This window comes from Lonchura striata, chromosome 6 (assembly GCF_046129695.1).
Source record: "Lonchura striata isolate bLonStr1 chromosome 6, bLonStr1.mat, whole genome shotgun sequence".
In the NCBI taxonomy this organism is placed as follows: Eukaryota; Metazoa; Chordata; class Aves; order Passeriformes; family Estrildidae; genus Lonchura; species Lonchura striata.
Window position 1 is genome coordinate 33,878,648 of NC_134608.1, and position 18,607 is coordinate 33,897,254.

Below are 18,607 nucleotides of genomic sequence, written 5' to 3' on the forward strand. Positions count from 1 at the left end.
CCCGGGTGTGCTGGCTGAATCGAAATGGTTGATTACAAATAAAAGTGGGTATGGATCTGGTCTTTGCAAAACACAGTCAGCCAGCAATCCACTTCCCTAATGAGAACAGAACTATGGGCATGCTGTGGGTCTCTACCAAATCCTGGTAGCTTGATATTAAATTTGGTCTTTGAGGAAGAAAAATCCAAACAACTTAAAAAAGAAAAAAAAAAAAAAAAAGAAAATGAAACAAAAAAAACCACCCCAAAACCGAACAATATACACCCCCAAAAAACCAACAACAAAGCGCCAAAAAACCCCCCAAAACCTAAACAAAGAAACAACCCCCCAAAAAACCCAACCAAAAAAAGCCCCAACACCCTCCCCCTCATACCCCTGGCAAAAAACCCCAAAACAGCAGAATTAAGTCTTTAGTAGAAAAGTGTTTTTTTATCCTGTGGTCTTGAGATACATACCTCTTCTTAGCTCATCTTTCAGATCCTAGCATTAACACTCAGTAAAATCTTTTCTCTGCCAGCCCAGATTCAAATACTAAAAGAGGTGCTCCTCATCACTTTCTGCTTCACAGGAGAACCCTGGGCACTCTTGGCTGCTGCCCTAGAGCCCAAAGGGAGGTGGTTTAGCTCAGGCTCCTTCCTCACACTGTGGGGTGATGCCTGACAGGTGCCTGCAGCAGCACCCATGCAGGCCTGGGGTAGAGGAAGCCACTGGGCTGGGGTGCTCCAGAAGGCATTTCTCTGCTGCTCTAAGGGAGGAGCCTTCAAAAGGAAGGAGACCTAAAAAATTTCACAATTCATCATGACTTTCATGTAGGGTCCCAGTCTTATTTTCATTATTTTTTACATTTGTTTAAGTTGTGTATGTGCTTATCCCAGGCTTATCTTTTTCCATCCTTACTCCTACCATTCATTCAGGACATGTTTTTTTGCTGTAGTGATATGAGATAGCTGGAGATGTCTAGAACAGTTTTCCTACAATTTTCCACTCTGGCCAACCCTGACCTTTGTTGGGAAACATCATTCCTTTCTCACCTGAGGTCCTAAGTACTTTCCACCATTCTTCATTCTCTGAGGGTATCTAAAATGTGTGAAGCTACTTGGCCATGTAAATCTGTTGCATGAGACATATAAACTGTGTCTCCTATGATTTAGGGTTATTTAAATAACTCATTTTGTTATTTCTTTCTTCTTCAGACATTCTTTCATTTCCTCTGGGGAGTAATTTTGTGCCTCCAATTTCCCCATGGAAAAACTTATGCTAAAATTATTCTCTGTACATCTGATACATCGACTCCCTGGCCATCCTTGCCTGCTTGCAGGATGCCTCCCTGTACCTGAGGACACTGCAGTGCGTTGCCATGGAGAGGACTCAGACAGCATTACTGGGTCAGCAGGTACTGTACAGGCAGTTTATATAGCACTGGTGTCAGGATGCATGGGAAGGGCCCTGTGGGTTCCAGGAGACTGCAGAAACTCCCCTGATAGCTTACAGCAACTTTTCTGTACAACTGGGGAGTTGCAGGCCGTGGCTGAATCACGTGGCTGCTATGTTATGGTACAGTGTCTTTGCAGGGAGGGATCTGCAGCTTCCCAGAGACAGCAGGAGCTGCAAGAAGTCTCTGCAGTAGCAGGGTGCAGTCTGATCAGAGGCACTTAGAGAGGACAGCAGCTCTGGGTGTAAACATCATTGCCTTCAGGAATCTCTGTACAATTTTTTTTGCCGGAACCATAAGTAAAATGCATTTAAATACCTGATTCTGCAAACAGATTGTAGAGTTTTTTAAAAAATTGCAGGAATCACAGAAAATATCTGTTACAAGACAGAGTGCCTTCTGCCTGGAAAATATTAGGACTCACAGCATCCAAGAGATGTAAGTTGGAGTGGCAGCTACCATGAAAAGGGATATGGCGTATGTCTACAGCTAACCTAAGATGTCAGGTGTTCTAGTGTTGCATAAAGCCCTGAAGCTCTCAGCTTGCCTACCTGCATACCATTTTCTGAGAGCAGGCAGGTCAACTCTGGTTTACTGAAAATCCTCCCTGGCTTTACTTTCTCCTGAGCAGCAGTAGGTGAAACTGGTAACAGAAAAACCAACATCATGATGTATAGCTGTTACAACATACCTAAAATCCCTGTCACGACAGGTCATGCAGATCTTTATGAGCTAGGTATGAATTTACTGGTAGAGTCCAGGTCATAAGGAGAAGCTGGTGATAAGGTGGATGTACCTTAGGATGCCATTCTGCCCCAGAGCACCTCTGTATGATGCGATGACGATCGCAGAAAGGAAAGCTTCCCTCTCAGGCAAGAGGGACACTGTTTCCCATGCCAAGCATTGGTCTAAGTGGGGAGAGCAATAGCTAAGCACTTCCATTGGGGCTATTAATGCTTGCCCCATTCATGGTAATGTCTGGGAAAGCAATGCAGGTGAAGTAAATTAGCAGCAGTGTTTGATAATTAAAAATAAAACAGTAGCACCCTTTTGCTGTGCCACAACACCCCAGTTCTGTAGGTTTTCAATCTACTCCACCTAAAGCCCAGATTCAGACAGTCCTTGTTTGGACAGACAAGGACTTCTGCACAGACATGCCCCAGATTAAGAAAGAACAGGGCAATTTAGTTTTCTGGAAGCCTCTGCAGACAAGTGGAGATTTGGCTACACCCTATGGTCAGCTCCCCAGCTACCTAGCTGCAGGCAAGGGGAGCAGGAGCCTCAAGATCAAACTGGGACACAAGGACATCTTGACAGCTTCAGGTGGAAGCTGAAAATGGTGCAGAGGCTCCTAGACTGGATGAGGGCTGCTGAAACTCTCTGATGAGATCAAAGTACCATTCTTCCATCAGGGTTCATGTCAGATGTGGACCAAGTCCACCCAGGATGGCTGTGTAGTGGTCCCTCTATAGTGAAAATGGTGCCTGCTCAGGGATCTCACCTCTCCCTTGAAATCTGAAGAAATAGCTGTTGCTGGGAGGTAAACATGAAGCCTGCCTTGTCAGCATGTACAGGAGACAGGTGTATAAGTAGCAAAGCTTGTGAACAGAGTGGTCCCCTCCTAGGGTCTAAGAAATTGCATGCAATGCAGCACTTAACAAAACCTTCACCTGCAGGGATAATATGGCTTTTTTCAGGAGGGAAAGAAAAATGGCTTTCAGCTTTACCTACACATCTGTGTTTTGTGCTTCCTTCCTCATTTATTTTCCTGCCTCTTATAAATCATTAAACAATTGTCAAAAATAGCACAGCTTACTTTGGAGGTGATTAAGAGAGATGAAATTATCACATCACCCTCCTACAAACCAAAACATTCCTAGTAGCATCCAACAGACAAAAAGCCAAATCTCTTACTCCCAACTGTTTAATTTATTGTCTGACAAGGTACTTCTGTGCCAGCTGCTCTTCCTCTCAGCTGCACTGAGCTGCTTAAGCAGACACTGCTTTGTAAACACACAGGAACACAGTGTCCAGCACCAGGGTATTGACAAATTTGTCACCCAGTCTAAAAATATCAGCTGATATGTGACCCTCCCATCCCATTGCCTGGGTACTGCTCAGGCAGGAGGAAATTTCCACCAAGCTTTTGAAAGCATAAGCTCTGCCAAGCCAATGTGATTTACATAATAATGAAAAGTTTAATATATCTAGACTGTATTCACTCCTGGAATAACTCTGCTGGCCCTAGAAAGGTAACTAATGGGATGAACTGGGCCCTGTAAGTTTAATGTGCTAAAAGAAAGTGTTATTGTATGCTGTCACATAGAGATCTAAGTGATTCTAGCTAGCCAGGATGGTATAAGAATACTCAGTCCATGTTTACTCACTCATTTAACATTTCTAGCTGTAGCTCCTGCCCATTTCTGCTAATGCACCTTCCTCTTACCCTGCCCCTGTCCTGGCTTCCCAGTGCAGCATTATCAAACCTTCAGGACCCTCATTTAAAAGTGTTTCAGGGTTTGGAGACAATGCCCAGAAGTGGTGGCGGGTGGTTTAAAAGCTTCATCCGCCATGAAGCACCAGCTGCAGATCAGGAGTCAGGGAAGCTGCCACAGCAGGGGCACAGGGATATCCCTCCACTGCAGCCAGGAGAGGTTAATTAGAGGACTGCAGGGGGATTAGGGAGGACATGAGTGAGAGCTCCAGCTAGATCAGGGAGGCCAACATGGCCTGGGGCAAATCACATCAGCTCTTTCTGCTTCAGTTTGCTTGTACTTAGGCTGGGGGCGACAACTAGTTTACCTCACAGCCAGGTCCTGAGATTAGATGCAGGGAGCTGCATAAAGCACAGAAGAATAAAATAGGACTGGCAGTTTGGTTTTGTAACACAGGACGATTCTTACTGCCAGAGTGGTTTTGCAATGCAGAGGATTCCTTGCTGAACGGTAAGGAGGTAGGAGATGAGTGCAAACTTACCAGAGAAAGACTTGGATCCTTTCAGACTAAAATCTTAAAATAACAAGGCAATGTTTAACAGTAAAGATCCATGCTCAAACAATGGGCTAAGGATAAAGAAGTCAGACCTAGAACTGATTTTTTTTTCATGTCCTAGTGTTAATAGGTATGTGGGATGTGGGGCATATTCCATTATGAAGACTATGAAGACTGGCCTCCCCAGAGTGCTGGATGTCTCCATGAGTGGAGAATCTCTTTCCAGGTATCTTGTGTTGGAAGAGTTTTGCATTTTTTTTTCCTTGTTCCCAGTGTTTTCTCTTCTAACCATCACCTAGTAATATCTCACAAAAAGGAGGGCAGAGCTGCTGTCTGCCTGGAAGCCAGAAGCATTATGATTTTCTTATCATCCCTCTGAACTGGTTCTTCAGAGTGGGTGGTTCTTGCTTGCCAAGTACTTGTGGGGCTGCACTCCCCCAGGTACAAGCAGTTGTATTAGAGCTCCATCAGCTCCCACTGCAACACCCCTGTACTGCACTGCTCAGTAGGTGTCTCAGGGCTGATTTCCAGAAGGACTGGGCTGAGCCAGTGTCTTCCTCTTCTTTGCCAATGACAGCCTTCTTTCACAACTATGCAGGCTATGTCTAGTCCTAACAAGCTATATTCCCTTGGAGCTTGACTCAGCAAAACAAAGCTTACACTGGATTGTTTGAAGGGAACCTGTGTGATCTGAGAAAAGATTACAGAGCACCTCCCAGAGCACCTCTGCTCTCCTGGATGTAGTGGCTGCTCTACTAAACAACAGCACAGTCTCAGGTCCACAGAGCAGAACTATGTGTGAAGACACCAATTACCATCTGGAATGTGCTGCATCTAACTAGCTTTGTATCTCATCCTTACATCTCCCTGCATCTTCTTTAAAAAACCCCAGTAAGACCAAAAAAAGCCCAAACCAAAAAAACATGTTTGAAATGGCATTTCAACTACTACATTTTTGTCTTTACCAGCAGAAGAACACCCACAGCTGAAAGCAAGTCTTTCTTTGATGCTACACCTGCAGCAATGAGAAGCCATCCTCAGGTAGGCTATGATAAACCGGGCTATGTATTGCAAATTCTGTTTCTCATGCCTCCCTGTCCAGCTTTGGCTTAATAAAGATATGTAGATGTCTTTAACCAAGTCCCCTCTCAAACCTGTGAGCACTGCATATTCAGCATTTGTTTAGCAAATAGAATTCCCCTGTCACCAGAAGAAATTTTGGCACAGAATGAGTCTGGAGCTCCATAAGCATCCTAAGAGGAAAATAGCAGGTAAACAAGGCAAGAAATCTAATCTTCACATCCTTCTTATTCAGGTGGAGAAAGAACTTAGTATAAACTGGCTTAAAATTTACCTTGTAAAATATTAACTAGCGATGGTGCAGCCGCTCCTCCTAACAGCTTTTAGACATATCTGCCAAATTCAACCTTGACACAGAGAATGAGCTTTAGTGATGAATTTTGCGTGAAGAGGAAGCACACAGGTAAGATTGTTGGCACACTCTCTGGCACTGAAGGGCTCCAATTTCAACCCAGATGCCATTAAAGACTAGACAATCCACATAAACAAGAGTTTCTGAACATACAAAATGTGTTCCATTGTGTTCCAAAATTCCTCCAGAGTTCAGCCAACAGAAACTGTTCCTTAGTCAGTGCTTCCTCTCCATGTTGATTTCTTTTTTAGTTCTCCCTAAACTACAGCTCAATTGCAAAAATATCAAATAAATCCCATCTACAAGGGCCATACTTTTTACATGTGACCCAGGGTTTAACTTCTGTTTCTACAGAAATCCAGCAGTAGAATTCCTTCTCAAATAAACAGAAGCATAAGCAGACCGAAGAAATACCTCTCATGCCTCCATCCATACTGACTTTTCCATGCAATTTTAAACTCATAAAATTCACTGAATTTCATGAACTTTGAACTTAAACCACTACAGAAATAAAAAATATCCATACACAGATTAGTGTCTTTTGAAAAAAAATATTTTTTCTTAGATTTCACATTCAAAACTTGATCTGTACACTGCACAGTATGGGAACACTAGTTTGCCAATCCAATTACCTTCATGTTGGTTTGTGTTGATTAGTTCAGCTGTAGCCCCAAGGTGTCAAACTCAGTCAGCAGCAAGAGATGGACCCCAGATGTAATTACAGTCAGTGGCCAAGACATGTCTCCTGGGCTGCAGAATGTTCTCTGTCTGGAAATGCCCTTGTCAGAGGGAGGTTTGGACAGTTTTCAGGTAGGTCGCAGTAGAGCTTTAGGGAAAACATGCTCCTCCAGTTAGAGGCTGCCTGCTTATTCACCCATCACCATTTGCCTTCTTTCCACTGTTTCCCAGCTCTCCCCATTTTCCCTCTGTTAAATGAACCAAGCAGTGAATTTCAACCCCAGTGCAACAATACAGGAAGCAAAACCCCTCATATACATGCTGGCAGGCTTGCTCTGCAGCCCCAAAGGCTAAAAACTAGATGAAACATTGGCTATACTGGACTCACTGCAAGTTTTATCCCAACTCTAATGCTGTCGGGGAGCAAGGGCACTTTTGCAGTGGCTGGATTTGGGCCACTGGCCATCTCTTTCCTAGGTCTTTGCATGCAATTATGAGCTACAAGGGCACACATAAATCACTGTGGTATGGACAACATGTGAAGAAGTCTGTGTTTTTTCAAGGACCTTGTCCAGTGTTAGAGCAGCATTCGTTTCACTGTTCTAGTTGCTGCTTTGAGGATGAGGGTGAGGGAACAGCCTCCCTGCTGGAAACACTAATGCAGCTATCCTTTCCACAGTTACCAGATTTGGGTGTTAATGTTTTTCACCAAGGGATGTTTTACTTTAATAATCACTCAAATAAATAAATAAATAAATAAATACATAAATACATAAATAAATATTACTTTGTACTTTATAAGCAACATTTGTCCAAAGTCTTTGAAGTGCTTTGCCAGAGTCTTACTATTTCCTGTCAGTCCCAAGAGCTCAACTCCGCTTCCATTTATATCAATAGGAGCAGGTCCAGCCTCTAAGAACTTGCCTGGCATTACACAGTGAACCAATGACTGACAGAGCAAACATTGCTCAGCTGCCCTAATTCCTACTTTCATGCTGCCTGCCCTTAACACCACCAATCATACTTTGATTCAAAGATCAAGTCCTATAAAAATAAAATTCAAAAAAAATCCTATTTCTTAATTTTCAACACTGTTTTTGTAATGTCTCTAGCCTTCCACGGCACCAAGGTGTATTTGGTCTATTGTTACTGCTCATTTAACAGCTTCTTTAAAGCCTTTTAGGAGGGCTCTGACCTGCTGTTACCTCCTGAGAAATTCTAGTAAGCAATCTATGCATGCTAGACTGCATGTCTGTGCCATATGTCAACCCTCTCCTGGTTGCCTCTTCTACTGTGTTGAACGCCAGAGAAAGAAACCCACAAAGAAATGAGATCCTGTTTTTTCTTGCTGCTTCTCCTCCATGATCCAGGTCTGACTGCTATCACCAGAGCAACCCAATACGGCGTCACGGATGGTGGAACACAGAGTGATGCTGCCCAGAGCCAGAAAAAAACCAAAGTGTCTGCTTTGGATTGTGCTTGCAACTCCAACTCAACAAAGAGTAAATGTGGAAACCTGGCGCAGAGTACTGTTGTACTTGAATGCTGTGCACAGGACACAGGTAGGCTTTTCAAATTTCTGGTGTATTTCATTGCAGAAGGACTCAGTTCTCCCTAAATAGTATTAACTCTTATAAAAAAGACATGATCCTCATCTGAGAGAATCTGTAACATACCTTATTTTGTGCATCTATTCTTTCTTGTGCTCTATATAAGAATACAACTCTTAGCACCAGTGAGAAAGAAATGCTGCCCTGCTCAGTAGACGATGATAAGAGCTGTGCGAACGTCTCATTGTATGCAGTTCATGAGAACTATAAGGCTGGAACCCTGGAGAACATCTGGTCCAACCTCCTGCTCAAGATAGGGCAAATTGGATAAGGTGGCTGAAAGTCTTCTTGAGTTTTGAGAATTCCTGAGGGTGGTGATTTCCATTTACAAGTGACCTCTGTGTTTCCCCCAAAGTCCAGATTCCACAGGTTCATTCATTTTTATATCTTAATGCGTGGGTGCTCATCAGTGTGTGGACTGTCCATAAATTTGTCTCCTTTTCTCCCTCCTACAAAAGAAAAGAAGGAATTCTACAGATGTTAGCAAGAGAAACTTGGAGAGGTGAGGATACCTTGGGAGGGGTAACAGTTACAAACATCAAAAATGAAACTGTGTTTGTGAGCACTTTCAGCTAGCTTCCGCCCAGCTCTGATCATGATGTCTACTTACACGGCCTTGATCTGTGCTTTCCCTAGCTTGGTACTAGCAGCAGCCAAGGGGTACTCAGGGTATATGGCATTCTGTTCTCCAGCCTTCCTCACCTTCAGCATGGGATTACAGCAGCTTTGAAAATGCAGTCCTGTAACTTAAACCAAACTGCCCATCACTCCAGGCAGAACCAGCTAGGGCGGTTTTGGTTCTTATTCAGCAGACTCTAGTAGTCAGCAACCTCTGTTTGCATTTCCAGCTGGAGAGTGCATCGGTAGTCATCTCTGGTGTAAATAATCAATCAGTAACTATGAGGCTTCAAGCAGATTTTACAGCCCTCTCTGACAAAAATGCATGTGCTTGTGGTGCAGAGGACAGAAAAACCTGCATCCTCTCTGTAAAGATGACTGAGGTCATTCTTTAAAACACACTCAGAACTAAAAATGTATTTAAAACAGTATGTGAAATAGCTGCCACATTTTTGTGCGGTACCCTGCTCCCCCAAAATATGAAATTAGGGTGGATGTTGGTTTCCATTGTTTTTTAAATGCTCACGCTGAGGAGCTTTCTGTCACATTACGATGGACAACCAGTGGTGCAGCCTCACTCCTCCATGAAAAGATCCTTCATTTCTTACTAAGCTGAGCATGCAGTTCTGCTTCAAAGGCCATTTTGTCAAAGGTGCGCACGTTCGTCTCCTCCCGCACCTTTTCCCGGACATGGAAGGATGCTCGAGCAACAGATCTGGCATTTTCTAAGACAGTCTTCTTCTCCTTGAAGATCTGCTCACTTCTCTCCAGCTTCCTCTCTATAGAGAGGAGAATTTCCCTGCGCCGTAAGTCCTCATACTGTTCCACCTTTTGCTTGTTCATCTTCTGCACTTTTTCCTTTTCCAGGCGGCTCAAGACCACTTTGCGGGCTTTTTCTTGGACAGCCTCTTCAGCCACCTGGGCAGCATGCTGGAGCTTTCTCTCTGTCTCTCTAGCCAGTGCTTCCAAGTGCTCCTTCTGCTCTCTTTCTTTCTTCTCTGCTGCCAGTTTAGCTCTCTGGATCTGCATGTCCTCACGCCTAGCCTTCTCCCTCAGCTCCTGGTTCCTTTTCTCCACAAGCTGCTCATAGTTCTCCTGAGCCTTTGTCAAACTCATCTTCAGGGATGCCTTCAGCATTTCCTTCTCTTCTGCCTCCTGTTTGGCCAGTTCCTTGAGCAAGGCCTCATGCTTCAGCTTCTCTGCTTGGTTGAACAGTCTCTTTTCCTTCTGCAGCTGCACCTCCTTTTTCAGCCTCTTCTGTGCAGCTGTGGACAGCTTCTCTTGCAGGAGCTGCTCCTCTCGCTCCTGGTGCTCCTTCTTGACTTCTTCCTTTGCCTTCAGGTTGAGCTCTTGATGGAGCTTTTTCTGCTTGTCCTCCTTGATGGCCCGCTCCAGCCTCTCTCTCCGCAGCCGCTCCTGCTTCTCCGCTTGCTCCCGCCACCTCTCCTCACACACCAGGAGCTGCTTCTGCCTCATCAGGGCAGCTTCCTCCTGCTCCTGGTTCAGTCTCCCTCGACGCTTCTCCACCTGGCTCTCCCACATCCGCTGACCCTGCAAGAGGGCCCTTTGCTTCTCCTTCTCCTCCTGCTCCTTCCGCTGTTCAGCCAGGCGCCGCTGGCTGTCCCACTGCAGGTGAGCTGCCTGCCGCTGCTCCCGCAGGAGGTTGGCCTCCTGGTGCTTGGCGATCATCAGTGCCGCGATCTTCTTGTCTCTCTCTGGCACCTCCGAGAGACCCTTCTTCCTCTTCACCTCTCTGACGATCCTCTCGACTTTCTGGGCAGTCTGCGGTGAGTGGCTGAGGTCGCCCAGGCTGAAACTACGCCCCAGCAGAGTCCCGTTGGCGGCGGCTACCCCCCGACCCCGGCCGCACACCTTGCCCCCGCGCTCCCGCAGGCTCTCCCCGCTGTAGGAGGACGAAGCACCCGACTCAGAGGAGGTCTTGCCCCAGCTACCCTCGCGGCGCTTCTGCAACGAGTCCAGGGAGTGGCTCTTGCCCTTGGCACCCCTCGATGCCCTGGCCCTCCCCCCGCCATGGGTCCGGGGCCCGCCGGCGGCTGCGCCCGCAGCCCGGGAGGAGACGCGGGCGGCGGGCGAAGGCGGCAGGCTGCCGAGGGGCGCGAGGATCCGCCTCTTCTCCTCCCGGATAATCCTCTCCCGCTCCTCCCGGCACTGCTGCAGCTTGCGGCGGCGCTCCCGCTCGTAGGCCTCGTAGAGGCCGGCGGCCACCCGCATGGAGCGCCCGGGCGCCTCTCTCAGCAGGTCCCCGAGCGCCCGCGGCAGCAGCTCCACGGGCCGCACGGCGCAGCGGGCGCAGGCCTCCAGCGACCGCGGGCTGGTCAGCACGTACCGGCTGCCCTCCGCCGCCGCGCAGTCGAAGTTGTACAGGTCCAGGTGCAGCAGCGGCGACTGCTCTCCAGGACGGGCCGGCTCTCCCCCCGCTGCCCCCCCGGGCGCCGGGCAGGGCTGCGGGGGAGGCTCGGCCGGCGGCTCCACCATGGCTCGGCCTGCGGGGCAGAGAGCGGCGGCGAGTGAGCGGGCGGGCAGCGGGCGCACAGACCCCTTTGTGTCCCCGGGGCAGGGGCGAGGAGCGGCGCGGAGGGGGCGGCTCGGTGTGCACCGGGGATGCCCGGGCTGGGCTGTGTTTGCGCAGGAAGGGGGCAGGTTGCGGCAGGTGTAGGGCGCGGACGGGCAGTGTCCAGGGGCGGGGGTGCCCGGGGCGGGGAGCCGTGTTTGGGCGGCCGGGCACAGGGGCGTGGTGCGGAGTCTTTAGGACGCGCGGGTTGTGCCCCGTGGTGCGCGGGGGCGTGTGGGGTGACGGGGTGACGTGGGGGCGTTCGGGATCCTCCGGCAGGTTCGGGCAGTGGGCGCTGAATCGTTCGGCAAGGAACGGGGCTGCTGGGGATGCGCGGCGTGTGTCTGGGCCGGGAGGGCAGTCTGGGCTGAGGGTAGCCGGGCTATGAACGAGGATGCTTTAGGTGCTGGGCTTGGCGGAGTGGCGGACGAGGGTGTCCGCGCGTGAATGGGTGAGCGGAGAAAGGGGTGCCCGGGGGTGTCAGGCTGGGCTGGCAGCGGGACCGAGACCTCCTCCAGGGCCGCGGCGCAAGAAGGAGCCCCCCGCCCGTCCCGGTCCCCCGCGGCACTCACCGGGCGGGCGGGCGCGGCCGCAGCCCCGCTCTTTGTCTCGGTGCCGGCGGCCTCGGGGATCAGGCGGGCGGCGGCGGCGGCTCCTCCATGGCACCCCGGGCCCCGCGCGGCGCCCCCACCTGCGGGGCGGCGGCGGCGGGCACGGCGGCCGCCCGCAGGCTGCGGCGCCCCGCGCTGCCCGCTGCAGCCCCGCAAGGGGGGCGGGCGGAGGCGGGCGCGGGGGGAGCCCGCCCCGCAGCCCCGCCGCCGCGCCGGGCCGGGGGCAGCGCTGCCGCCGGACGGGGGAGCCGCCCCCCCTCCCCGCCGCGAGGGGCCGGGCTCGGCGCTGCTGCGGCGCGGGGCTGGCTCGGGTGCGCGGGAGCGCCCGGCCCGCCGGGAGACTGCCCTTCCCTGCAGGCATCCCCGCTCCTTGTGTGCGCATCCCTTAACCCGTGCGGCCTGCCCTGCACCTGCCCCTCCGAGCTCGCGTCTTTCCCTGCAGACCATCCGTAAATGAGCAGCACTTTCACGGTCGTGCCCCCTGTTTTGCACTGTACCTGCACACAAACAAGCCCATCTGTATTTGCCGCTAATATAGACAAGGATAAAAAGGGTATAAGAAGGAACAGGAGATGCTAACCCAGTTTTACAGATGGCAAACTGGGCCCCAGGGACATGAAGATGACTGTCTTGGGCCACCTAGGGAATTCACGCCAGAGCTGGAAAGGAATGGTAAAGCTCTCGGATTTCATTTCAAAGCAGTTTCCAACCATGAAACCTTAGACCCTTTTGTGCTAGTGTAAAATATTGCTTGATGCAAAGATGAAACAGGCAATACAGTACACCTTTTTGAGTGCCCACTTCGAATATGGTGCTTGCAGTTGCTTTGAAATATCCCTGGTTTCTACAGGAATCCTGGGCTCAACAGCCTCAGTGGAGTTGAGAAATGCTTTGCTCTGGAGATACCATTCAGCCAAAAGAGGATCACTGCTGTTAGTGGAGCTGCAGAGCATCTATGCCACTTAGTGGAGCAACTCTGATTTTTTCAGGCAGAGGACAGGAGTAGTAAATGCACTACTGTAGTCACTGTGCTATGAAGTCAATGTTTTTCAGCAATTTCTCATTTAACTTCTACAGGTACACTTTAACATGCTCTACTTTAGGGAGAAAGGATATAGTACTCACCAAACGACTTTCCAGGATGGCCCAGGACAAGGATACAGTGCAAAAGAAGGGCCGAAAAAGGCTTGGCAGTTCTTAGCAGAAAGCTGAGGAGCTGAAGGTTGGTTGTAATTTCATATTGTACAGGCAAAGACTGTGATGATGCATCCACAGCAAGTGAGCAAACTCCACCAATAAGCCATATTGACTAACCTGATCTCATTCATTCATCATCATGATACTTTGCAGGGGACAGTTATAAAGCTTGGTTATTAGTCACATGAAAAATCCTCAGGCCAGGGAGCAGCTCTGCCATATGAAGAGCCCAGCCTTCTGGCTGATGGGGCTAACCATTTATACTTGCTGTAGCACCATAGCTGTCAAGCCATAGCTGCCTTCCCTTCTCATGGGAAGTATTAAGCTGATAAATGCATATGCCAGGTAAGATGTAGGCTGCTCCAAGGTTTTGGCATGTAGCTATTTCAGCCTTCATCAGGACTGTATTTGGGTCTTGATCTTTTCAGGTTTCCACATGGATCTTTGAGAGCCTTGTAAGTGGTCTCCCAAATGCAATTAAAAGGGGATTTATCAGGGGATTTTTAGAAGCAGCTGGATGTGACTCAACACACGCTGTCCAAACACAGAATCATATCCCTATCTCATCAAGACTAAAGGAGTTTTGGGATGGGGAAGGAGGAGATCATTGGAGGAGTTGAAGTGGATCGCTGCTCGTGAGTCATTTTCCCAGACACAATTATAAAGCCTAATTCTCTGTTGGCTAGATATGTCTAGGAATCTGCGTGCTCAGGTGGAGCAGTATTATAACGTTATGCTTTAATAAACATTTCCAATTTTGCAACACTACTAATGATAGCAAGGAATGTGGGGCAGTGGAAAACTGGAACTACAGTTTGAGTGGGTAGAAATTTTTGTATCACTTCAACATATTCTTCTGTATGCCTTCCATTGCTCATGTATTATTTCCTTTCTTCCCATCTAACTTTAAAACTGCCCATACCTGGGTACTTCCCTGCTCTCTTCGTGAGAGTTATTTCACAACCTGCTACAGCTCATTGGTAAAAGCTTTTCAGTTACTTTCAGCTTCGGTTTACCCTCTTTTTGTTTTGTCTTCTCTTTGTCAGCACTCGGTCCTGCTTGTATCTATGCCTTACACATGTTTGTAAACTGTTTCCATGTCTCCTCAGAGACAGGGAACACATAATGTGATCACAAATCAATCCCCCACAGTTGCACAGGGAGCTATCGCCTTCTATCTCCTCCCAGTGTGTCAGACTCTCGTGGTAGCCACAGCCCTGAACTGAGCAGTGGGTTCCTGCCCAACACTCAGCTCTGTGTTGCCCGTGTGCACATTCCTGGTGCTGGTGCCTTGCCTTCCTCATCTCTAGCTAATTGCTTTGTGTCCCCTTCTCTAATTTTCTAGCTCTCCTAAGGCTAGATCAATATAGTTTGACTTTCCAGAACTCTTCCCTCCTCTGCCAAGAGAAATGTTAGTTGATGAATTATTTCCTGCTTGCTAAATAGCCTTTGTTTTCCAGGTTGAATGCTATCTTCATCTACTTTGCAATTTCTACTTTCTGTCTCAGGCTTTTTATACTGCTGTTGGGAGACCCTGATCTACTGTGCAGCTACCTCAACTCTCAGCCTATTCCCTCTTCCTTAGACTCTTCCTGGTTTTGCACCAGAATATTCCTGCACCTTCCTGAGCCCTGTGCAAGGGGAAAGTGACAGCTTTGGGGACAGGAGAGTAAGGAGGCCTCTGACACAATTTTTGCTGTTATCTCTCAGGCATATTGCCTTTCTCTTCCTAGCTGCTTCTGGGACACAGGCACCAAGCATCTGCCCAAGTATGTCCCTTCCCTGCCCAGATGCAGCTCCTGCCCCTCTCCCAGGACATACCAGTGCCTCTCCAGCACAACCTTCTGTCAGCTGGATGGTTTAAGCACTAATTTAAAACTTTAATGAGGCACTCAGTCTAATGTTTTACTGATCCCCATTGCCATCGTATCCCTGATTCTTTCCCTCTGAACAGCCACTTGTCACATGCCATAATCTTTTGTTTACAGTCCTGCAACACATCCACCTGAGTAATTTTACAGCCTGCTATGTAATAATGCTGAGCATAAAATGCCATTTGACTTTATACTTTGGGTTTGCCTGATAGCCAAGGTCCAAAGCCCATCATGCCACAATGTCAGTCTAACAACCTGACAAAAGCAAAGTCCTGTGTGATATTTCAGTGTCGGTTCCTTGTTTACATTTCTCATGCTTTGCCTTTGGTTTTTGTCTCTCTGTGCTTCTGCTCTGCCTGCAGTCCTGGCACAGCTTGCCTTTCCCTTCCTCCATGGGTGGCAGGATGGGCGTTTGCTTTCATCTTGCCACCACAGACTGCCTGTGGGGAGACATGGCAAGGCCTCCCTCCTCTGTTGCCCCCTGCCAGGCTGTTCTGGTGTGGTGAGTGCACAGCATCCTGAGAGACTTCAAAGTAACTGCCCAAAGCTGGGGAACCATCCCCCTGCTCACAGCCCAGAGGCTTTGCCTAATGTTGGCATCTGTGGCTGACCCAGATGGGAGTCTCTAGGGAAATGGAGCTTCTGGCTGGGGCAGATGCCCAGAGCAGGAAAGCAGAGAAGAGATGGGGTGTGAGGAGGTAGCTGGGAATGGTAACATACGGTGGGGGGTGATGCAGAGGGCTACTGCCAGAAGCAAAATGTTTGGCAGCTGCTGGGGACAGACTTACATTGCAGATACTGTATCTTTCACTCTAATATAAAGCTGGAGTCTAAGGCCAGTGTGCTGATGGTGAGTTGTTTGTTATTTGTGTGCATCTTGCTGGGAAACACCATGGTGTGAGCTGTTTGCTGTCTCACTGAAACCAGTTAGTCCTCAGTAATGAAAATATTTTGTTGGTCCCTGGCTGAAGGATCTGAAGAGAGTTTTCTGTCCTCTGTTGAGGACTGGCAGCAGTCATGCTGACCAGCTCTGTATTTGACTTTGTGCAAGTTTGGCACATCTGCAGTAGTTTTGTATTTGGGTAAACCTCGTTAGTTACCAGGGCTGTTTGAACAAAAATATGGTAGGCTGGCTAGAGAAAATGAGGGGGACAAAACCTTGTCACTGCATATTTCCATGGAAGCAAGTATAGATATGAGGGTAGATTTTATTTGGTTTGCGAGATATTCCCTTGTCAGTGGTTCTTTCTGGAGCAATTAGAATTTTGGCATATATCAGCAGAAACCAAACCTCAGATGTGTCTGTTGAACCTATGCATGCAGTTCTTCTGGTCAGGCTTGGCTTCTTTAGAGAACTCATGGGTCATGAGGTAGTTATGGAGCCCTTGCACACACTGAATCATGGAGGATTTGGCCCCAAGGTCATAGAGCAAACTTCAGATGAGGTAAACAAATATCTGAAATGAATACAAGGATGTCTTTGTTATGAGAGGTCAGAATGCACCACTGGAGTGATCCATGCAGGACTACAAACTACATGTGCATGAGCTACTGTCCATATACAAATGGTGCAGTGACCCAGAATAGTCTCTAATAGGCAAGTGGCATTGAGTGTAAACTCAACAGGAAGGCTACATCCTAATGTTACAGGGTTATATTTTCAAGCTGAAGCTGAAATGCAATTACATCCCATTCATTTACTTGAAAACTGTTGGTTTTGAGCAAATGATCAGTCTTGCATGCTGCTTCAGTTTCCAAGCTGCGCTATTTATTCTAGCACAGCCTGGAAATCACAAAATGAAGCTCTTGAAGAACAGTGGGAAATGTGACATCGCTGGTGATGCTCTTCCAGGGAAATAAAATGTGAAGCATAATCAAACAGAGCAAACTGTCAGATTAAGACTGGAGATTTAAAATTATTTTAGTTTAAATTAATTTGAGGTGTTTATTAGCTGAATAGTAAGGTTATTTCTCTTTTTGTATGATTTTTACCTTCGCCACTGCTTGGATTTTATCAGTTAGGTATTTTTAGAACTGCAAAAATCTCACATCACTCCTTCTTGGCCTATCAGAAGCCACATCAGAACATAGTATTCTAGGATGTATATTTAATGTTCCAATTTAAATATGAGCTGCTTTTCCATTCTTAGATTGTACTTGGTCTTGCCTGATGGTGCTGTGCCAAGGAGCTGGCAGCCAGCAGGAAGAGATTTGCTGTTTGCTTCTGCTCTCATCTGGGAGTGATGCACATGAGAGGGGTCAGAAGTTAAAAGCTGGACCTTTCCTTGTTCTGTTATCCGTACACCCATGCTTATGGAGTGTAAAGGATGCATATGGGGCCAATGCATTCAGCCTGCATTGGTGTCTGTTGTGGCCTGAGGAGAAAGGCAGAGAGGTGTTAAACCCATGATGCCTGCTCTTGAATTCAGGAGACACATATCCCGCTCATGCAGGCAGAGTGAACACATGTGGGCAGGGTTGCATCACTCTCCCACATTAGGTCCACAGGAGGTAGCCCAGGCCTGAGTTGCCCCTGCTGTTTTAACACTGTTTAACAATGACCTGAGCTACCAATGCTGCCATGACTTTGGCCAAAGTCCCTTATGAATAATGCTGCCTAATTATGGGTGAATGTCTTAGCTGAAACCTACTACCCATAATGATAGGATTACATTTAAATTCTTCAAGTTATACCTATAGTTATATGCTTAGATTTTGGAGGGGATAACCTCTATTATTCTTTTACAGCATGAGCAGGGATTCTGAATTCCTTAGGTGTCAGCATCTGTCCAGAACCCCAGAGGCCATACTAGTTCCAGTGCAGTTCAGAACCCATCATGTGAATTGCATGTCAGCAGAACCTCCCCAAGGGGGAAACTGTTCTACCTGAATAATGAGTAATTGCAACTGGAGACAGTGCCAAATAGATTTTTTTTTCCATTGGGCTGATTTCTGGGAATAAAGCCAACTGGAAGACGGCTAGAAGAAAATCTTCCTAACTGATCATATTTGCAATCAATTTTTTATGCCAGTTGTTGCCTCAGAAAATATGAAAGTCAGCAGACAGTAAGCAGCTTGAAAAGGACTGATGTTTATATAAAGAAAATGAAGATTTGCTGCTGCTTTCTTGAGGTGTACAAAGTCTGTATGTAGCCAAACAATGCAAAATCATGTGGAAAGAACAGGTGGGAATCCAAGAAGTTAACAAATCTCCTGTAACAAAAACCTACTGTGTAATAGAAAGACTTCTACAGCTACCCTTAATTTTGAAGAATTAGTCAAGAGATGCCTGACTTTCTTAATATAATTTTCAGAGTTGACAGAGGAGAAGCTGAGAGTAAATTGGGCTGCTTTTTGGGAAATTGTGGAACATGAAGTTGTTGGAAAGAAGAAAGGGTTGAGAACAATGGATGTTAGACAGAAGAGGTTCAGTTCTTTGCTTGTCACTTTTTTACTAAGCAAATGGTGTGAGTTGGTATGTATGGGATCTGTACCACCCTCTTCCATCTGTGTAGAGGAATAATAGCACCTTCCTAAGCAGTGCATAGTCAATGTGATAATGAAGCCGTATAATAAATACATTAGATAAACC

The 18,607-nt window shown here is 47.6% G+C and overlaps 2 protein-coding genes across 3 annotated transcripts in view; one reads left to right on the top strand and one right to left on the bottom strand.

The window, feature by feature from the left end:
• Positions 1-6,390: 6,390 nt before the first annotated feature.
• CCDC177 (coiled-coil domain containing 177) lies at positions 6,391-11,272 on the bottom strand. The gene has a single exon (XM_021540736.3). It carries the CDS (start codon positions 11,255-11,257, stop codon positions 9,359-9,361), a length of 1,899 nt encoding a protein of 632 aa, XP_021396411.2. The 5' UTR covers positions 11,258-11,272; the 3' UTR covers positions 6,391-9,358.
• A 37-nt stretch (positions 11,273-11,309) lies between these two features.
• SUSD6 (sushi domain containing 6) overlaps positions 11,310-18,607 on the top strand; it is a 91,648-nt gene continuing 84,350 nt past the window's right edge. Inside the window, exons 1-2 of one of the 2 annotated variants that reach the window (XM_077784109.1) lie at positions 11,310-11,370; positions 13,022-13,166. The gene's annotated coding sequence lies outside the window, so the exon portion shown is untranslated. Of the gene's footprint in view, positions 11,371-12,275; positions 13,167-18,607 lie in introns of those variants that run through there. The other variant, XM_077784108.1, reaches the window with a different exon arrangement.

Bases quoted from the DNA above. Each gene is read 5' to 3' on its own strand.
- CCDC177 (XM_021540736.3), bottom strand. From the start codon at position 11,257: ATGGTGGAGCCGCCGGCCGAGCCTCCCCCGCAGCCCTGCCCGGCGCCC.